This window comes from Anomaloglossus baeobatrachus, chromosome 4, assembly GCF_048569485.1.
Source record: "Anomaloglossus baeobatrachus isolate aAnoBae1 chromosome 4, aAnoBae1.hap1, whole genome shotgun sequence".
Lineage (NCBI taxonomy): Eukaryota > Metazoa > Chordata > Amphibia > Anura > Aromobatidae > Anomaloglossus > Anomaloglossus baeobatrachus.
In genome coordinates this window covers 699,173,933-699,191,610 of record NC_134356.1, presented here as the reverse complement: position 1 = coordinate 699,191,610, position 17,678 = coordinate 699,173,933, and the positions used below count along the sequence as shown (strand labels likewise).

Here is a 17,678-nt window from a genome sequence, read left to right as displayed (position 1 = left end):
GCCCTTGACGGACCTCACCAAGAAGAAGCTGCCCTCTGCAGTCGATTGGACAATGGACTGCGAGACAGCCTTCCGGGCCCTAAAGGACGCCCTGTCCAGCCCGCCCGTGCTACAGGCAGCCGACTTCACGCGGCCGTTTGTAGTACAGACCGACGCCAGTGACTTCGGCCTCGGTGCGGTGCTCAGCCAGGTGGACTCTGCGAGCCAAGAGCACCCAGTCTTGTACCTGAGCAGGAAGCTGTTACCAAGGGAAGTTGCCTATTCCACGATGGAGAAGGAGTGCCTGGCCATAGTGTGGGCCCTGCAGCGTCTGCAACCCTATCTATACGGGCGCCACTTCATCGTGGAGACGGACCACAATCCCCTCAGCTGGTTGCACACCGTCTCTGGGACGAATGGGCGATTGTTGCGATGGAGCCTTGCGCTCCAGCAATACAACTTCACCATTCGCCACAAAAGGGGCCGTGACCACGGTAACGCAGACGGGCTGTCCCGACAAGGAGAGGTCGCGGACGGGCGCACGGGGGAACACCGGAGTGTGCTGCCCCCTAGCGCCCTCAAAAGGGGGGAGGTGTGAGGCAAATCCCGGGATATGAAGATGAATTATGACTCCAGTCATAATCCCTCATCACTCCCTGGCAGTGCCCCCTCCCTTCTTGTTCTCAGTGTTCCACTTACACCTCCATGGCCATGTCCTGTGATATGGAGATGAGGTGGTGTGGGAACAATGGACACAGGATGACTCCCTGCCGTCACCCTGTAGTAGGAGCTGCTATCTAATTAGCAAGGCTCTGGAAGTAGCCAGACAGAACGACTCCAGTAAAAAATGGTTCATATCTCGCAAGCCATATTTCCGATAAATATGGCAACCATAAAAATGGTGTCTCCGCATGTGGACGATGCCGGCACCCCCTTTTTATGGGAGCAGGACATTGGGAAATGCCCCAGGCGTGATATCAGCCAATGGGGAACTGGCAGACAGGTCATGAGTCCCCTCGTTCTGTAGCTAAATTCATAACTGTCACAATGAGAGCATTGGCGTCCGCCTACGACGCTCCCAGGCAAAGTTATGGCCCATATTCCATGTTGGGATATTGTCCATAACTCAAGCCAGGGGTGGAGCAGTGCTCCCTGTGAGGTCACGAAGGTAGGAGGGGACCTGGATGTGCCCAGGTTGATAACCCTACTTCGGCCAATTTCCAGCGTTCTTTCGCTGGGGGTCACGTGTAGGAAACATCTGTGGGAGTTCCTGGAAACCTGGTCTACAGCGCCCCCCTGTGGCCAGACGCAACAAGGTAACTGCTGGAACTGGGTATGCCTGTTTGTAACCCATGCTTTGATGGTAACTGTACTCTGACATATGTATATTCTGTAGATTCCCTATTGTATATATTGTAGTTCTAGTGTGCTTTAGGCTGATTAAATTATATAATTAATCTTGGGCTGTTCTGTTATCTCGATCTTGAATCCCACGTCTGTGTGTTCGGCTAATAGTTACCGTAAATCGGTTGGTGGCAGCGAATTGTGCCAAGGATTATTGTGGGGAGGCCAGTGAGATTCGGGGAGATTTTATATATTCCGCCCGCGGAGGTCGGGGGAATATATACCTTACTCTCACCGGGGACCCTTCAATAATCGGCATAAGTAGTATAGCGGCCTCCTTGCTTATTGTCGGGCAATTCCATAATTGGCCTGACTATAAGAGGGGCGCTAGAGAGCGCGTCCCGTGCTCTGTCTGTCGGTCGGGAGGTATAAAGGAGGGGTGACCCCCACTTGTTACCCCCCGATTGTGACGTACTGGTAGCCAGCGCGGGGGATTTCTGAGTGACCCCCCCGGTGGTTTGTGACAGATGGGTTGTTACTGACATATGTCAATAGCACCTTTTAGAAGTATATTGTGAGGGAAATCCACTCCTATGCCATTGGAACTCCAAATTAGTCAGATTTGTTTTACAAGCCCTTGGGAAATCATTGCAGCACAAACGCTTTGTGGTTTACTGAAGGTTTCTGCTTTATTACATCATGTGACCAGCTTATATAGTACCACAAACAAAGAAATAACTAAGCACCAATAGGAGCTGCAGGGGTGTGTGTAGAAATTCGAACCTTCCCCGCCCATCAGTGCTAGCTCAGCCCTATGACATCATTCAGTTATAAGACAAAATGGCTTGTATTCTCTTACAATATCCCCTTTTGTGACTAATTATGGGTACATCAGGAGGAATATAGCAGCGCGCTACCCATGTCCTCGAGACTTTCCTACCTGCTTCACCTCAGTTCCCTACCTGGATACTCATAATTGTATCACAACACTAATGGATCTCTTCTTGTCTCGTTCGCATATTCCACGACCCTCAAACTAATTGGTTGGTTCAGGGCAGAGAATGTTTCTCCCACCATGAGTCCTTGTTTGCATCGTGTTTCTGTAACCATTGTTCCCTTATTTTGGCTATTTCCCGTGCATTAGCCCCAATTTGAAGATTTCTCATAAGGTCCTATGTGAGATAGTCCAGCACTATGTGTGTTGTGACCCTCATTCTGCCGGTGCTGTGTATCCAGATGGGGGTTCCCTAAAGCCCCGTGGAAGTTACTGTGGTTAGGAGAAGATGGATCGGCCCAACTAGTCTTGGCTCACGGCTCTTTTTCACATGCTTTTTTAGGATCTCCCAGTCTCCTGGCTCTAATTTAGGCTTTGGCATTAGAGAATACACCTGTTTATCACACTATTTAGTCACTCATCTAAAACTCGTACATCCCTGGTCACTATATCCTGCTGAAGCTGAAGTATCTGTGCGGAATATAACCATGTTCTAGGAGCTAAGCCAAACAATATCTTTATAGAGATCTATTTATTAAGGAAACAAAACATGCATTGGGTTCACGACTTGGCGGTTTCCACTTTAACTTCTGTATTTTCACTTTGACTGTCCCATTCAGCCTTCCCGCCTTCTCACTGTTCTGTAGAGGGTGAAGAGTGTGGAGAGGTGCTGCTTCCCAGATACCGTAAGATCTCCCTAATCACCTTCCTATAAAATATGCACTTTTTACCACTTCCATGTGCTTTTCAGCAATACTGTCGTTTTCTGCACTGGAATGCCTCAGATCAAGCCTGGCAAGACATTTACATAACACGCACAAACTTGCATAAACCTACTCAAGGTATTCGCATATAATAAATCCGCAATCTCTGGAACGGGTAGAGCGGATGAGGGGGGTGTTTCTGCGGAATTTTTAATTTCTCCTACCTTGTTTTACACACTTGTCTTACAAGACTTGGGTGAGTCTGGTGCCACCCATACCTTTCCTACCAAAGCACACACTGATAACTGTCTTTCACGGATATGTTAGTCCATAGGTTACCGTGGCCATCTCTTAGAAGAGAACTCATAGCAGAGAAAGCCTACCGCCCTTTATCCGCAGACCATGCTCAGTTAGCTGGCTCCGTGCATCTCGCACTTTTTCCCCTGTTGAATTGCTTGTTCTTGTAGGGATTTAAGAACATTAGGAGTGACAGGTGCCACGGAAATGACAGATGCCACTGAGGTACTGGTCTGTGTTGTTAAAAGACTCTCAACTCCAGGCCTGTTTGCTGTTTCCTTGTCAGCTGCATCTGTGCAAGTATGTCCTCTGGCTCCATCATTGTCAGCTCAGGTCGGAACTTTATCTTTACTATGCCAGGCTCATTTGATAACAGGAGAGCCGTCATCCGGGCTTGTATGCACTCTGTGGTCTTTTATAGGTTTTTCATGTGACATTAGGAAAGATTTACCACCTATGTACATTTTTGACCATCTTTCCCTTTTCCGCTCTACATGTCTCAGACAACATCTTCAACTTTGCCTCCTGTACTAATAGGAGGGGAGGGAGCGGTTCGGCTTTTTAGTACCTCATGTTGTGTAAACCGTAGCATATCCAGTGTAGAATCGACCAACACCTTATCATCTTGTTCCATCTATGAAAAAAAAAACTAAAACTGTGCGTTAGATCATTCTATAACTTCAGCTCTGACTATACTATAGTTAATGGTCATCTGTATTTTACATGGAGGAAGGAAATAAATAACATATAGGACAAGAAACTGTATCCGTGAAAGAAAAAAAAAAATAATACTGTCAGTCTGTGAGCAGAGGCACAAAATAAAAATGTATTTTCCAAGTAAATCACCATAAAATACTTTGATAATTTCCAACATAAAAAACTCAAGCTTGTTTTTATTTTTCCTTCTGCAACTGCTCAGCCCCCACACTACAGATGTGTGGGCAGTGATGTCTGTGTCTCTCTGCTCCGGCTACGCTCCTTGTGTAGTATAATGCTAAATCAACACTTACACTCTGATCACATCCCACAGTTCACATCGGCATAGGTAACTTTCTCAATTCTTGGACCAGACTATTTAATACAAAATAACTCACCCAGATGACAAATAGATCAAACTCTTCGAAAAGTAAGGCAAGTGTAAGAAATAAGCTTCTTACCTTATGCTGCAGCTATTGGCATTGGTTTCCTCAGAGGATTGATTTTCACTCGAGATCCGAACGGCATAATGTCTGTCTGTGTCCTTGTTCGTGACGCCATATTTGTGAGCAAAATCCAATCCTTCTATGCCGCTGGAACTTCAAATTAGTAACATTTGTTTTACAAGCGCTTGGGAAATCATTGCAGCACACACACTTTGTGGTGTACTGAAAGTTTCTGCTTTATTACATCATGTGACCAGTTTATATAGTACCCCAAACAAAGAAATAACTCGTCAGAACTGTGCACCAATAAGAGCCACATGGGTGTATAGAAATGTGAGACTTCCCCACCCATCAGTGTAAGCTGAACCCCACGAGATGGGTCAATTATAAGATAAGATGGGTTTATACAATGCAAAATGACTTGTATTCTCTCAATATTTGCTCAGAGATTTGGTGAGGTGTTCACTACTTATTTCACCCCTGAGCTGCCGTGCGCCTCGCACCTCACTGATGAGTGATGGTGGCCGGCCTCGGCTCTGTGACGCGGTGGTCCTGACCGTTCTCTTTTCTTTCTAGGGGCTCATTTCTCACCAAGAAGCAGGACCAGGCCGCCCGCAAGATCATGCGCTTCCTCCGTCGCTGTCGTCACAGGTACACAGTGGGTTCGGGGCTCCCCCGCTCTAACCCTCGGGGCGACCTCATCCCTGACACACATTTCTGATTCCTCAGGATGAAGGAGATGAAGCAGACGCAGGACATAGACTGTCTCCAGAAGAGGGGGCTGACCAATTAACCCCTCGCTCCTGCTGGAAGAAGGACCCTCGGAGGCAGCAGCGCAGGAGCGGGCGGGCCTGTGCCACACTGTGCGCTGCCTACGTGTGTGTGTGTGTGTATGTGGTATCACTCATACCTCTTATTGAGCTGCTGGGAGCAGCGCCCCCTGTGTATCCCCGCCAGGAGCAGCGCCCCCTGTGTATCCCCGCCGGGAGCAGCGCCTCCTGTGTACTCCCACCGGGAGCAGCGCCTCCTGTGTACTCCCACCGGGAGCAGCGCCTCCTGTGTACTCCCACCGGGAGCAGCGCCTCCTGTGTACTCCCACCGGGAGCAGCGCCTCCTGTGTACTCCCACCGGGAGCAGCGCCTCCTGTGTACTCCCACCGGGAGCAGCGCCCCCTGTGTATCCCCGCCGGGAGCAGCGCCCCCAGTGTATCCCCGCCGGGAGCAGCGCATCCTGTGTACTCCCACCGGGAGCAGCGCCTCCTGTGTACTCCCACCGGGAGCAGCGCCCCCTGTGGAACCCCACCAGGAGCAGCGTCCCCTGTATATCCCTACCAGGAGCAGCGCCCCCTGTATATCCCTACCAGGAGCAGCGCCCCCCTGTGGACCCCCTGCATGTGCGCAGGCTCCTGTACATAGAATGGCCTGTACATAGATGTGTATATTTTTGCACGTTCCCCCCCCCCCCCGGCCGTGTGTACACGTGTGTGTATATACAGGTATTTATGTGACTGGTCGGAGGCCGCTCACCATTGCATGTGGCTGTATGTGCTGGTGTCATGGCTGTGTGTACATATCCGCATATAAATATATACATATATATAGGGCCGTGTGTATATACATATATATATCTGTACATTTGTGGCCAGGGTCACGTGAGCCGCACACTCAGGCAGCTGAACTATTTATTTCACTCGTGTCATTTCATGCACTTTGATACTCGGATATTATATGATGGTTTTTTTTGTTTTTTACAATAATTGCAGATGATTTTTCATGTTTTTTTTGTAAAGCTTTTTCAGTACTTGTATTTTTGGGTTTTGGCGGCACAATGTCCTCTGGAGGGAGGCGCTCTGTTGGGCGAGGCACAGATCCGGGGTCTCCGCAGACGTTGGCCGGCCGACACCGGCAGATTGTCGTCACGGAGAGTCCATTGCACTATTTTTATTTGTCCTCTCGCCGCCCGCGGCTGTCGGGACGGACGGACAGACGCCGCCTGCCAGAGATGGCATTCAGCACATTATTACTATTTGTTTCGCACTGCTGTACAGATGGGGGGATGAGACCTCTATGGGGGTCCGGGCTAATATTAAGATTGTGCCTCTGCTGAATGTGAGCGGTGCAGGGATCTCCAGCCGTGTAGACCCCCACAGTGAGGAGCGCTGGAGACCCCCACAGTGAGGAGCGCAGGAGACCCCCACAGTGAGGAGCGCAGGAGACCCCCACAGTGAGGAGCGCAGGAGACCCCACAGAAATTTTGGGAATCATGCCCGCCGGGTTTAATTTTTTCGGTTTGTTTCACTTTTATGGGGTTTTCGCAATTTAGTTTACATGTAAAAAATATCGATTTTTTTTTTTTTTTTTTTTTTTATTTTATTTTTATTTTCCCCTATTTTTAATCCGTCAGAATCTATTCCACAGCAAAAACAATAATTTTATTTTTTTATTTTTATTTTTTTTTTTACATTTTTCACAAATTTATTTTCACTTTGCCAAGAATGACTAAAGGAGAAATGTGGGGGAAAAAATAATTGCTGGAAAATGTAAAAAAATATTTATTTTTTTCCAATTTTACAGATTTTATATTATTTTTTCCTTTTTTATTTTATTTGTCAACAAATCTGAAATAAAATCTATTCTGACGTTATTATTCACCTGCGGTGGAGCGCCGCGCGAATGCACAAAAATCTACGTGCTCGGGAAGCATGAGATACCGAGGCTGTGACGTAGAGAATCCTTCCCGATGCTTCATAGATCACATGAAATGTGAAGGTCTTAAATACAAAGTTATATGGAAAAGTTGCTAATTTATGAAGAAATGTGCGCGGAGTCTTCTTCTGGAGGTTGGGCTCTTTTTTTTTACATTTTTGTGTTTGTTATTAACCCCATCACTTCCCCATAGTTTGGTGACATCCGCAGAGCGGCTGAACAACATTATATTAATTATCTCAGTCTTGTAACTCTTATCCTCCACAGCGGAGGGGTGAAAAGAAAAAAGTGAAACTGAAAAGAATGTTAAAAGGATTGTGCCCTACCCGGACAACTCCTTCTCAATCACTAGATTCCCCCAAGTAAAATAATAGCAGTTATACTCTCCTCCAGTGCTGTTCCAGCGGTGACTGTGCTGTTCCAGCGGTGACTGTGCTGTTCCAGCGGTGACTGTGCTGTTCCAGCGGTGACGGTGCTGTTCCAGCGGTGACGGTGCTGTTCCAGCGGTGACGGTGCTGTTCCAGCGGTGACTGTGCTGTTCCAGCGGTGACGGTGCTGTTCCAGCGGTGACGGTGCTGTTCCAGCGGTGACGGTGCTGTTTCAGCGGTGACGGTGCTGTTCCAGCGGTGACGGTGCTGTTTCAGCGGTGACGGTGCTGTTTCAGCGGTGACGGTGCTGTTTCAGCGGTGACGGTGCTGTTTCAGCGGTGACGGTGCTGTTTCAGCGGTGACGGTGCTGTTTCAGCGGTGACGGTGCTGTTTCAGCGGTGACGGTGCTGTTTCAGCGGTGACGGTGCTGTTCCAGCGGTGACGGTGCTGTTCCAGCGGTGACGGTGCTGTTCCAGCGGTGACGGTGCTGTTTCAGCGGTGACGGTGCTGTTTCAGCGGTGACGGTGCTGTTTCAGCGGTGACGGTGCTGTTTCAGCGGTGACGGTGCTGTTTCAGCGGTGACGGTGCTGTTTCAGCGGTGACGGTGCTGTTCCAGCGGTGACGGTGCTGTTCCAGCGGTGACGGTGCTGTTCCAGCGGTGACGGTGCTGTTTCAGCGGTGACGGCGCTGTTTCAGCGGTGTCAACGCTGACTCTACCAGGGTGCGGCTGCAAAAGAGCATGAAACGGCCCCTGATTGGCCACTGGGATCACATTACATAATGTCCCGCAATCCCCGGGAGAGGCAGTGCAGACACTGCTGGCCGGCACTGGAGGTGAGTACAGCTGCCATTATCGCACTGGGTATAGTGCTTGGGAGGGAGTGTCCGAGCAGTGGACGAGCCCGCTATAATATAGAACACTACAGATTATAAACAGGATAAAGTATATTTAAAAAAAAATAATAAAAAAATAATCTATTTTTGGGTGCGGGGGAGGGGCCTGCACGGGAGCGACGTGTACATACTGTAATAAAGACATTTTCTGATATTCTACAGTTTATCGCCTGCGTCACATGCAAGACTTTTGACAATGCAAGGATTGGTCGGTGGTTTCCAGTTTCCGGCTTTGTTCTGAGTATTTTTTATTGTTTTTTTATTTAATTTTTTTTGCATGACTTTGTACCCATTTACATTAAAACGCTGAATTGGCCGGAACGCCGGCGTCTGTGGTTATTACTCACCGCTAATAAGGTCTCGCTAAAAAATATATATTGTGAGTGTATATATGTAGGAAATATCCCAGAATGCACTGGGTTACAGCAGAAAATGAGTGGCTGCCTCAGTACTGCTGGTCTCCTGTGGATGATGTCACACGGTTATTATCCAATCATCTCTGCCCTTCCTGAAGTGGGTGGAGTCTGCACACAGAGCGCGGTCTCAAGCCTCTCCTGGGTGTACGGCCTCCTGTATCTCTCCCAGTCTCTAGCCTCTTCTAGGCGTACGGTCTCCAAATTCTCCTGGGTGTACGGCCTTCTCTATCTCTTCCGGTCTCTACCCTCTTCTGGGTGTCTGGCCTCCTTCTGGATCTCTCCTGGTCTTTGGCCTCTCCTGGGCGTCCGGTCTCCTTCTCTATCTCTCCCGGATTCTGGCCTCTCCTGGACATCCGGCCTCCTTCTGTATCTTTTCCGGTCTCCAGCCTCTCCTGGGTTTCTGGCCTCCTTTTGTATCTTTCCTGGTCTTCTGCCTCTCCTGGGCATCCGGCCTCCTGGATCTCTCCTGGTCTTTGGCCTCTCCTGTACATCCGGCCTCCTTCTGTATCTTTTCCGGTCTCCAGCCTCTCCTGGGCGTCCGGCCTCCTTGTGTATCTTTCCTGGTCTCTAGCCTCTCCTGAGTGTCCGGCCTCCGTCTGTATCTTTCGCAGTCTCCAGCCTCTACTGGGCATCTGGCCTCCTTTTGTATATCTCCTGGTCTCCAGCCTCTCCCGAGTGTCCAGTCTCTTTCTGTATCTTTCTCAGTCTCTAGCCTCTCATGGGCATCTGGCCTCCTTCTATATCTCTCCCAATCTCCAGCCTCCTCTGGGCGTCTGGCCTCTTTCTGTATCTCTCATGGTCTCCAGCCTCTTTCTGTATCTCTCCTGGGCGTCCAGCCTCTTTCTGTATCTCTCCTGGTCATTGGCCTCTCCTGGGTGTCCGGCCTCCTTTTCTATCTTTCCCGTCTTCGGCCTCTCATGGGCGTCCGGTCTCCTTCTGTATCTCTCCCGGTTCCTCTCCTGGGTGTCCGGCCTCCTTGTGTATCTCTTTTAGTCTTCGGCCTCTCCTGGGAAGCCGGTCTCCTTCTGTATCTCTCCCGGCTTCTAGCCTCTCCTGGACGTCCGGCCTCCTTGTGTATCTCTCCTGATATTTGGCCTCTCCTGGGCAGCCTGTCTCCTTCTGTATCTTTCCCGGTCTTTGGCCTCTCCTCAGCGTCCTGCCTCCTTCTCTATCTCTCCAGCCTCTCCTGGGCGTCCGGCCTCTTTCAGTATCTCTCCCGGTCTCCAGCCTCTCCTGGACGTCCGGCCTCCTTCTGTATCTCTCCCGGTCTTTGGCCTCTCCTCAGCGTCCTGCCTCCTTCTCTATCTCTCCAGCCTCTCCTGGGCGTCCGGCCTCCTTCTGTATCTCTCCCAGTCTTCTGCCTCCTGGGCAGCCGGCCTCCTTATGTATCTCTCCCGGGCTTTGGCCTCTCCTCAGCGTCCTGCCTCCTTCTCTATCTCTCCAGCCTCTCATGGGCGTCCGGCCTCCTTCTGTATCTCCCGGTCTTCGGCCTCCTGGGCAGCCGGCCTCCTTCTGTATCTCTCCCGGTCTTCAGCCTCCTGGGCAGCCGACCTCCTTCTGTATCTCTCCCGGGCTTTGGCCTCTCCTCAGCATCCTGTCTCCTTCTCTATCTCTTCAGCCTCTCCTGGGCGTCCAGCCTCATGTATCTCTCCCGGTCTCCAGCCTCTCCTGGGCGTCCGGCCTTCTTCTGTATCTCTCCCGGTCTTCGGCCTCCTGGGCAGCCGGCCTCCTTATGTATCTCTCCCGGGCTTTGGCCTCTCCTCAGCATCCTGCCTCCTTCTCTATCTCTCCAGCCTCTCCTGGGCGTCCGGCCTCCTTCTGTATCTCTCCCGGTCTTCGGCCTCTCCTCAGCGTCCTGCCTCCTTCTCTATCTCTCCAGCCTCTCCTGGGCGTCCGGCCTCCTTGTGTATCTCTCCCGATATTCGTCCTCTCCTGGGCAGCCTGTCTCCTTCTGTATCTCTCCTGGTCTCCAGCCTCTCCTCAGCGTCCTGCCTCCTTCTGTATCTCTCCTGGTCTCCAGCCTCTCCTGGGTGTCCGGCCTCCTTCTGTATCTCTCCTGGTCTCCAGCCTCTCCTGGGCGTCCGGCCTCCTTGTGTATCTCTTTCCGTCTTCGGCCTCTCCTGGGCGTCCGGCCTCCTTCTGTATCTCTCCTGGTCTCCAGCCTCTCCTGGGCGTCCGGCCTCCTTCTGTATCTCTCCTGGTCTCCAGCCTCTCCTGGGCGTCCGGCCTCCTTTGGTATCTCTCCTGGTCTCCAGCCTCTCCTGGGCGTCCGGCCTCCTTCGGTATCTCTCCTGGTCGTCTGCTCAGGGTCTGGTAGAACACACTTTAATGAAGTCACCAGAGCCCCATGACCCTATAACAGGGCCCCTCGTACTCGCCACCTTGGAGAACCGGGGAAGGAGTCTTGGCAATAAGAAACCCCATAATGAGGGCCCTCTTGTGCTGATGTCATGATCATGTGACCGGAATGGGCGGAGCTCAGCAGAGAACTGATGCTGAAGGACCTGTGGTGTAATCCGTTACAATGCTGGGGGCGTGGCTAAGGCCAAAAAAGAATCCTGCCTGAACCTGAGTGACCGTGACTGAAGCCAGCACAAAGCTCCGCCCCTATGACTTAAGACTAAGGTATTTACCGCATTCAAAGCATAGAAAGCGTCGTTTTTAAGATAAATACATCAAATTTAAAAAAATAAAGTGATGCACATTGCCTCATTTAACCCCTTAACGACCGCAGGCCGTAACATTACGTCCTAACCTATATAGTTGTAATCACCCGTGCCTGTTAACCCCTTAAATCGCGATGTCAATATGTACTTCTCTTACCCGGCTCCATCGCTGGCGCAGTGACGTGATCACGGGGAGCCGATGGTAGTTCCCTGTTTCACCCGTCCGCGTGCTGCCAGTCACAAGAGGTGAGCATTTCTGGTGATCTCAGCTGTGCCGCTCAGATCAGGAGAAATGAATGAGCGATCGGACTGCAGATCCTTATAGCCCCCTAGGGAAACTCGTAAAATAAAAAAAAAAAACCCTAAAAGTTCAATCACCCCCCCCCCCATTTGCCCCATTGAAAATTACAAAAAATAAAAAATATACACACATCTGGTATCGCCGCGTTCATAAATGCCCGATCTACCAAAATATAAAACCAAGTCATCTGATTGGTAAACTGTGTAGTGGCAAAAAATTCCAAAAAACAAAATTAGGTTTTTTTTGGTCGCCGCAAATTTTGCTCAAAATGCAACAACAGGCGATCAAAATGTCGCATCTGCACAAAAATGGTACCGTTAAAAACGTCAGCTCGAGACGCAAAAATAAGCCATTACTGAGCATATCCTGAAAAATGAGAACGCTACAGGTCGCGGAAAATAGCGGAAAAAGTGCGCCACTTTTTTTGGACAAACTTCTGAATTTTTTAAAACCCCTAAGATTAACGTAAACCTATACATGTTTGGTGTCTATGAACTCGCACCGACCTCAGGCATCACAGCGAAACATCAGTTTTACCATATAGTGAACACAGTGAATAAAATATCCCAAAAACCATCGTGTAATTGCACTTTTTTGTTTTTTTTGCAATTTTTCCACATGTGGATTTTTTTTTTGCATTTTCCAGTACACTATATGGTAAATTTATGGCTTCATTTAAACGTACAACTTGTTCCGCAAAAAACAAGCCCTCATATGACAAGATTGATGAAAAAATAAAAAAAAGTTATGGTTTTTGGAAGAAGGGGAGCAAAGAAAAAATAAAATGGCAAATCGGCTGGAGGTGAAGTGGTTAAAACACATTGGGGGTGGTTTAATATACAAAAAAAATCCAACATGACAGGTTCCCTTTAAGTACGGTAGGCAGACCATTATTACTACTATTCACATATTCCATATAACAGGGTCGGTATCAGAGGACGACGCAGAGTAAATGTGCGGCCAATATTCAAAAAGGGACAAAGTCTGATCCGGTAAGTTTATCCTCTACTGTGTGTCACATCCTGGAGGGTTTCCCAAGAGACCATAACTTGGAGGATCTCCAGAATAATAACCTCAGGACCCAGTATCAGCATGGGTTTATGAGGGATCGGTCCTGTCAGTCATCTGATCCACTTCTATGAGGAGGTAAGTTCCAGACTGGACCAAGGAAACGCTGTTGATGTTCTCTATATGGACTTTACAAAAGCAATTAATACGGTGCAACACAGAAGGGTTATAAATAAAATGAGAATAAAAGGAATAGGAGAAAATGTGTAAATGGGTTAACAACTGGCTCAGGGGTCAGCATTGGGCCATCTTCTTTTTCACATATTTATTAATGACCTTGTAGTGGGCATACAGAGCACAATCTCAATATTAACAGATTATACTAAACTCTGGAAAGTAATCAATGCAGAGCTGTATGTAGACTGGAAGCTCAGGCTGAGAAATGGCAATTGAAGCTTAATGTGGATAAATGAAAGGTCATGCATTTGTGCAGAGGAAATGTATAATTATGTAATAAATTGTAAAATACTTGGATGTATGTGTAATGTTCGCGAGTGCGAGCTGAGAGTCGACCCACGGGGCCATTGCACACAAAATGAGGGGCGTGACTATGGCTCACACCAGGTTTTCACAAGCGCCTCTGATGGTGAGGGTGGATTGTGCTCCAGGTCCCACTTGGAGATGTAACAGCTGACCCCAGGAGTATGGACACAGACAGTCTCTAATGAGGCAGGTGCATTCGGCACGGCTGATGCAGCAGGCTCGGCCCAAAGGGTATGTAGCAGCGGCTGATACAGCAGGCTTGGACTGATAGGGTATGGTGTAGCAGCAATGGCCGGGACAGCAGACTTGGCCGATATGGTACCATACAGCAATGGACAGAACAGCAGGCTTGGCCGATGGGATATGACGCAGTAGCGTCGGCCGGGATAGCAGGTTCGGCCGATATGTAACAAAGAAGCAGCAGCTGGAACTAAGACCCAGACAGGTGTAAGGAACACAGCAGCAGCACATAGGTAAGAGACCTGCACAACTAGCAATGTGTCTCTATGATTAGACCATGTTGCCCAGGCAGCTACCATAAGGGAGGGTGCCTTAAAAACCTGATGCCTCTCAGCCATAGGCTGAGAGACACTTCCAGGTTAGGGCATGCTGGCCCTTCAAGAAAAGTGCATGTGCACCCGAAGAGGAGGCAGCAGGGATGGAGGCATGCACAGGCCTCAGGAGGTGGCAGCAGGGATCAGGAGCGGAGCAGCCACCGCTGAGCGGCCAGGAGGGGGCAGGGCAGTGTGGGGACGCTGGTAAGGGAGTTACAGTACACCCCCTACAACCCCTATATCCAGGATTCTCTTAAGCACAAGAGGGCTTGTTCTGATTCTCTTGGGCTCCCATTACCGCTTCTCAGAACCAACCCCATCCAGCCCACTGAGAAGAGGGTTCTGTCTCAAACCCATTTTACAGCAAGGATGGATTTTACCTCAAAGATGTCTTCATCACTGACCAGAGGAGGCGAGGTGCCTGGATCCCTAAAGTAGCGGCTCAGGACAACAGTTTTGAGGAGAGACACATGGAATGAGTTGGGAATATGCAAGGAGGCCGGGCGCTTACGCTTGTAGGACACGGCATTGATCTGCTGGAGTGGTGTATGGTCTGAGCACTGACAGGCGGACCCCCCCACCCCTGTAACCTCTGCAGTGTGCGGTGTATGGTCTGAACACTGACAGGCGGACCCCCCCCCACCCCTGTAACCTCTGCAGTGTGTAGTGTATGGTCTGAGCACTGACAGGCGGACCCCCCACCCCTGTAACCTCTGCAGTGTGTGGTGTATGGTCTGAGCACTGACAGGCGGACCCCCCACCCCTGTAACCTCTGCAGTGTGCAGTGTATGGTCTGAGCACTGACAGGCGGACCGCACCCACCCCAGTAACCTCTGCAGTGTGCGGTGTATGGTCTGAGCACTGACAGGGCGGACCCCCACCCCTGTAACCTCTGCAGTGTGTGGTGTATGGTCTGAGCACTGACAGGCGGACCCCCCACCCCTGTAACCTCTGCAGTGTGTAGTGTATGGTCTGAGCACTGACAGGTGGACCCCCCCCACCCCTGTAACCTCTGCAGTGTGTAGTGTATGGTCTGAGCACTGACAGGCGGACCCTCCACCCCTGTAACCTCTGCAGTGTGTGGTGTATGGTCTGAGCACTGACAGGCAGACCCCCCCCACCCCTGTAACCTCTGCAGTGTGTGGTGTATGGTCTGAGCACTGACAGGCGGACCCCCCCACCCCTGTAACCTCTGCAGGGTATGGTGTATGGTCTGAGCACTGACAGGTGGACCCCTCACCCCTGTAACCTCTGCAGTGTGCGGTGTATGGTCTGAGCACTGACAGGTGGACCCCCCACCCCTGTAACCTCTGCAGTGTGTGGTGTATGGTCTGAGCACTGACAGGCGGATCCCCCACCCCTGTAACCTCTGTAGTGTGTGGTGTATGGTCTGAGCACTGACAGGCGGACCCCCCACCCCTGTAACCTCTGCAGTGTGCGGTGTATGGTCTGAGCACTGACAGGCGGACCCCCCCCCACCCCTGTAACCTCTGCAGTGTGTAGTGTATGGTCTGAGCACTGACAGGCGGACCCCCCACCCCTGTAACCTCTGCAGTGTGTGGTGTATGGTCTGAGCACTGACAGGCGGACCCCCCACCCCTGTAACCTCTGCAGTGTGCAGTGTATGGTCTGAGCACTGACAGGCGGACCCCACCCACCCCAGTAACCTCTGCAGTGTGCGGTGTATGGTCTGAGCACTGACAGGCGGACCCCCACCCCTGTAACCTCTGCAGTGTGTGGTGTATGGTCTGAGCACTGACAGGCGGACCCCCCACCCCTGTAACCTCTGCAGTGTGCGGTGTATGGTCTGAGCACTGACAGGCGGACCCCCCCACCCCTGTAACCTCTGCAGTGTGTAGTGTATGGTCTGAGCACTGACAGGTGGACCCCCCACCCCTGTAACCTCTGCAGTGTGTAGTGTATGGTCTGAGCACTGACAGGCGGACCCTCCACCCCTGTAACCTCTGCAGTGTGTGGTGTATGGTCTGAGCACTGACAGGCGGACCCCCCCCACCCCTGTAACCTCTGCAGTGTGTGGTGTATGGTCTGAGCACTGACAGGCGGACCCCCCCACCCCTGTAACCTCTGCAGGGTATGGTGTATGGTCTGAGCACTGACAGGTGGACCCCTCACCCCTGTAACCTCTGCAGTGTGCGGTGTATGGTCTGAGCACTGACAGGTGGACCCCCCACCCCTGTAACCTCTGCAGTGTGAGGTGTATGGTCTGAGCACTGACAGGCGGACCCCCCCACCCCTGTAACCTCTGCAGTGTGTGGTGTATGGTCTGAGCACTGACAGGCGGACCACCCACCCCTGTAACCTCTGCAGTGTGTGGTGTATGGTCTGAGCACTGACAGGCGGACCCCCCACCCCTGTAACCTTTGCAGTGTGTGGTGTATGGTCTGAGCACTGACAGGCGGACCCTCCACCCCTGTAACCTCTGCAGTGTGTGGTGTATGGTCTGAGCACTGACAGGCGGACCCCCCCCCCCCTGTAACCTCTGCAGTGTGTGGTATATGGTCTGAGCACTGACAGGCGGACCCCCCACCCCTGTAACGTCTGCAGTGTGTGGTCTATAGTGTGAGCACTGACAGGCGGACCCCTCCACCCCTGTAACCTCTGCAGTGTGTGGTGTATGGTCTGAGCACTGACAGGCGGACCCCCCACCCCTGTAACCTCTGCAGTGTGTGGTGTATGGTCTGAGCACTGACAGGCGGACCCTCCACCCCTGTAACCTCTGCAGTGTGCAGTGTATGGTCTGAGCACTGACAGGCGGACCCTCCACCACTGTAACCTCTGCAGTGTGTGGTGTATGGTCTGAGCACTGACAGGCGGACCCCCCACCCCGTAACCTCTGCAGTGTGCGGTGTATGGTCTGAGCACTGACAGGCGGACCCTCCACCCCTGTAACCTCTGCAGTGTGTGGTGTATGGTCTGAGCACTGACAGACGGACCCCCCACCCCGTAACCTCTGCAGTGTGCGGTGTATGGTCTGAGCACTGACAGGCGGACCCTCCACCCCTGTAACCTCTGCAGTGTGTGGTCTATAGTGTGAGCACTGACAGGCGGACCCCCCACCCCTGTAACCTCTGCAGTGTGTGGTGTATGGTCTGAGCACTGACAGGCGGACCCTCCACTCCTGTAACCTCTGCAGTGTGTGGTCTATAGTGTGAGCACTGACAGGCGGACCCCTCCACCCCTGTAACCTCTGCAGTGTGCGGTGTATGGTCTGAGCACTGACAGGTGGACCCCCCACCCCTGTAACCTCTGCAGTGTGAGGTGTATGGTCTGAGCACTGACAGGCGGACCCCCCCACCCCTGTAACCTCTGCAGTGTGTGGTGTATGGTCTGAGCACTGACAGGCGGACCACCCACCCCTGTAACCTCTGCAGTGTGTGGTGTATGGTCTGAGCACTGACAGGCGGACCCCCCACCCCTGTAACCTTTGCAGTGTGTGGTGTATGGTCTGAGCACTGACAGGCGGACCCTCCACCCCTGTAACCTCTGCAGTGTGTGGTGTATGGTCTGAGCACTGACAGGCGGACCCCCCCCCCCCCTGTAACCTCTGCAGTGTGTGGTATATGGTCTGAGCACTGACAGGCGGACCCCCCACCCCTGTAACGTCTGCAGTGTGTGGTCTATAGTGTGAGCACTGACAGGCGGACCCCTCCACCCCTGTAACCTCTGCAGTGTGTGGTGTATGGTCTGAGCACTGACAGGCGGACCCCCCACCCCTGTAACCTCTGCAGTGTGTGGTGTATGG

The 17,678-nt window shown here is 51.5% G+C and overlaps 1 protein-coding gene across 3 annotated transcripts in view; it reads left to right on the top strand.

Moving 5' to 3' along the window:
- Positions 1-8,748, top strand: part of CAMTA2 (calmodulin binding transcription activator 2) — a 154,790-nt gene extending 146,042 nt beyond the window's left edge. For all 3 annotated transcript variants that reach the window (XM_075346737.1, XM_075346736.1, XM_075346735.1), the window contains 2 exons: positions 5,037-5,111; positions 5,190-8,748. In XM_075346737.1, coding sequence (XP_075202852.1) covers positions 5,037-5,111; positions 5,190-5,253 — 139 coding nt within the window. In that variant the 3' untranslated portion in view covers positions 5,254-8,748. The remainder of the gene's footprint in view (positions 1-5,036; positions 5,112-5,189) is intronic.
- Positions 8,749-17,678: the final 8,930 nt, after the last annotated feature.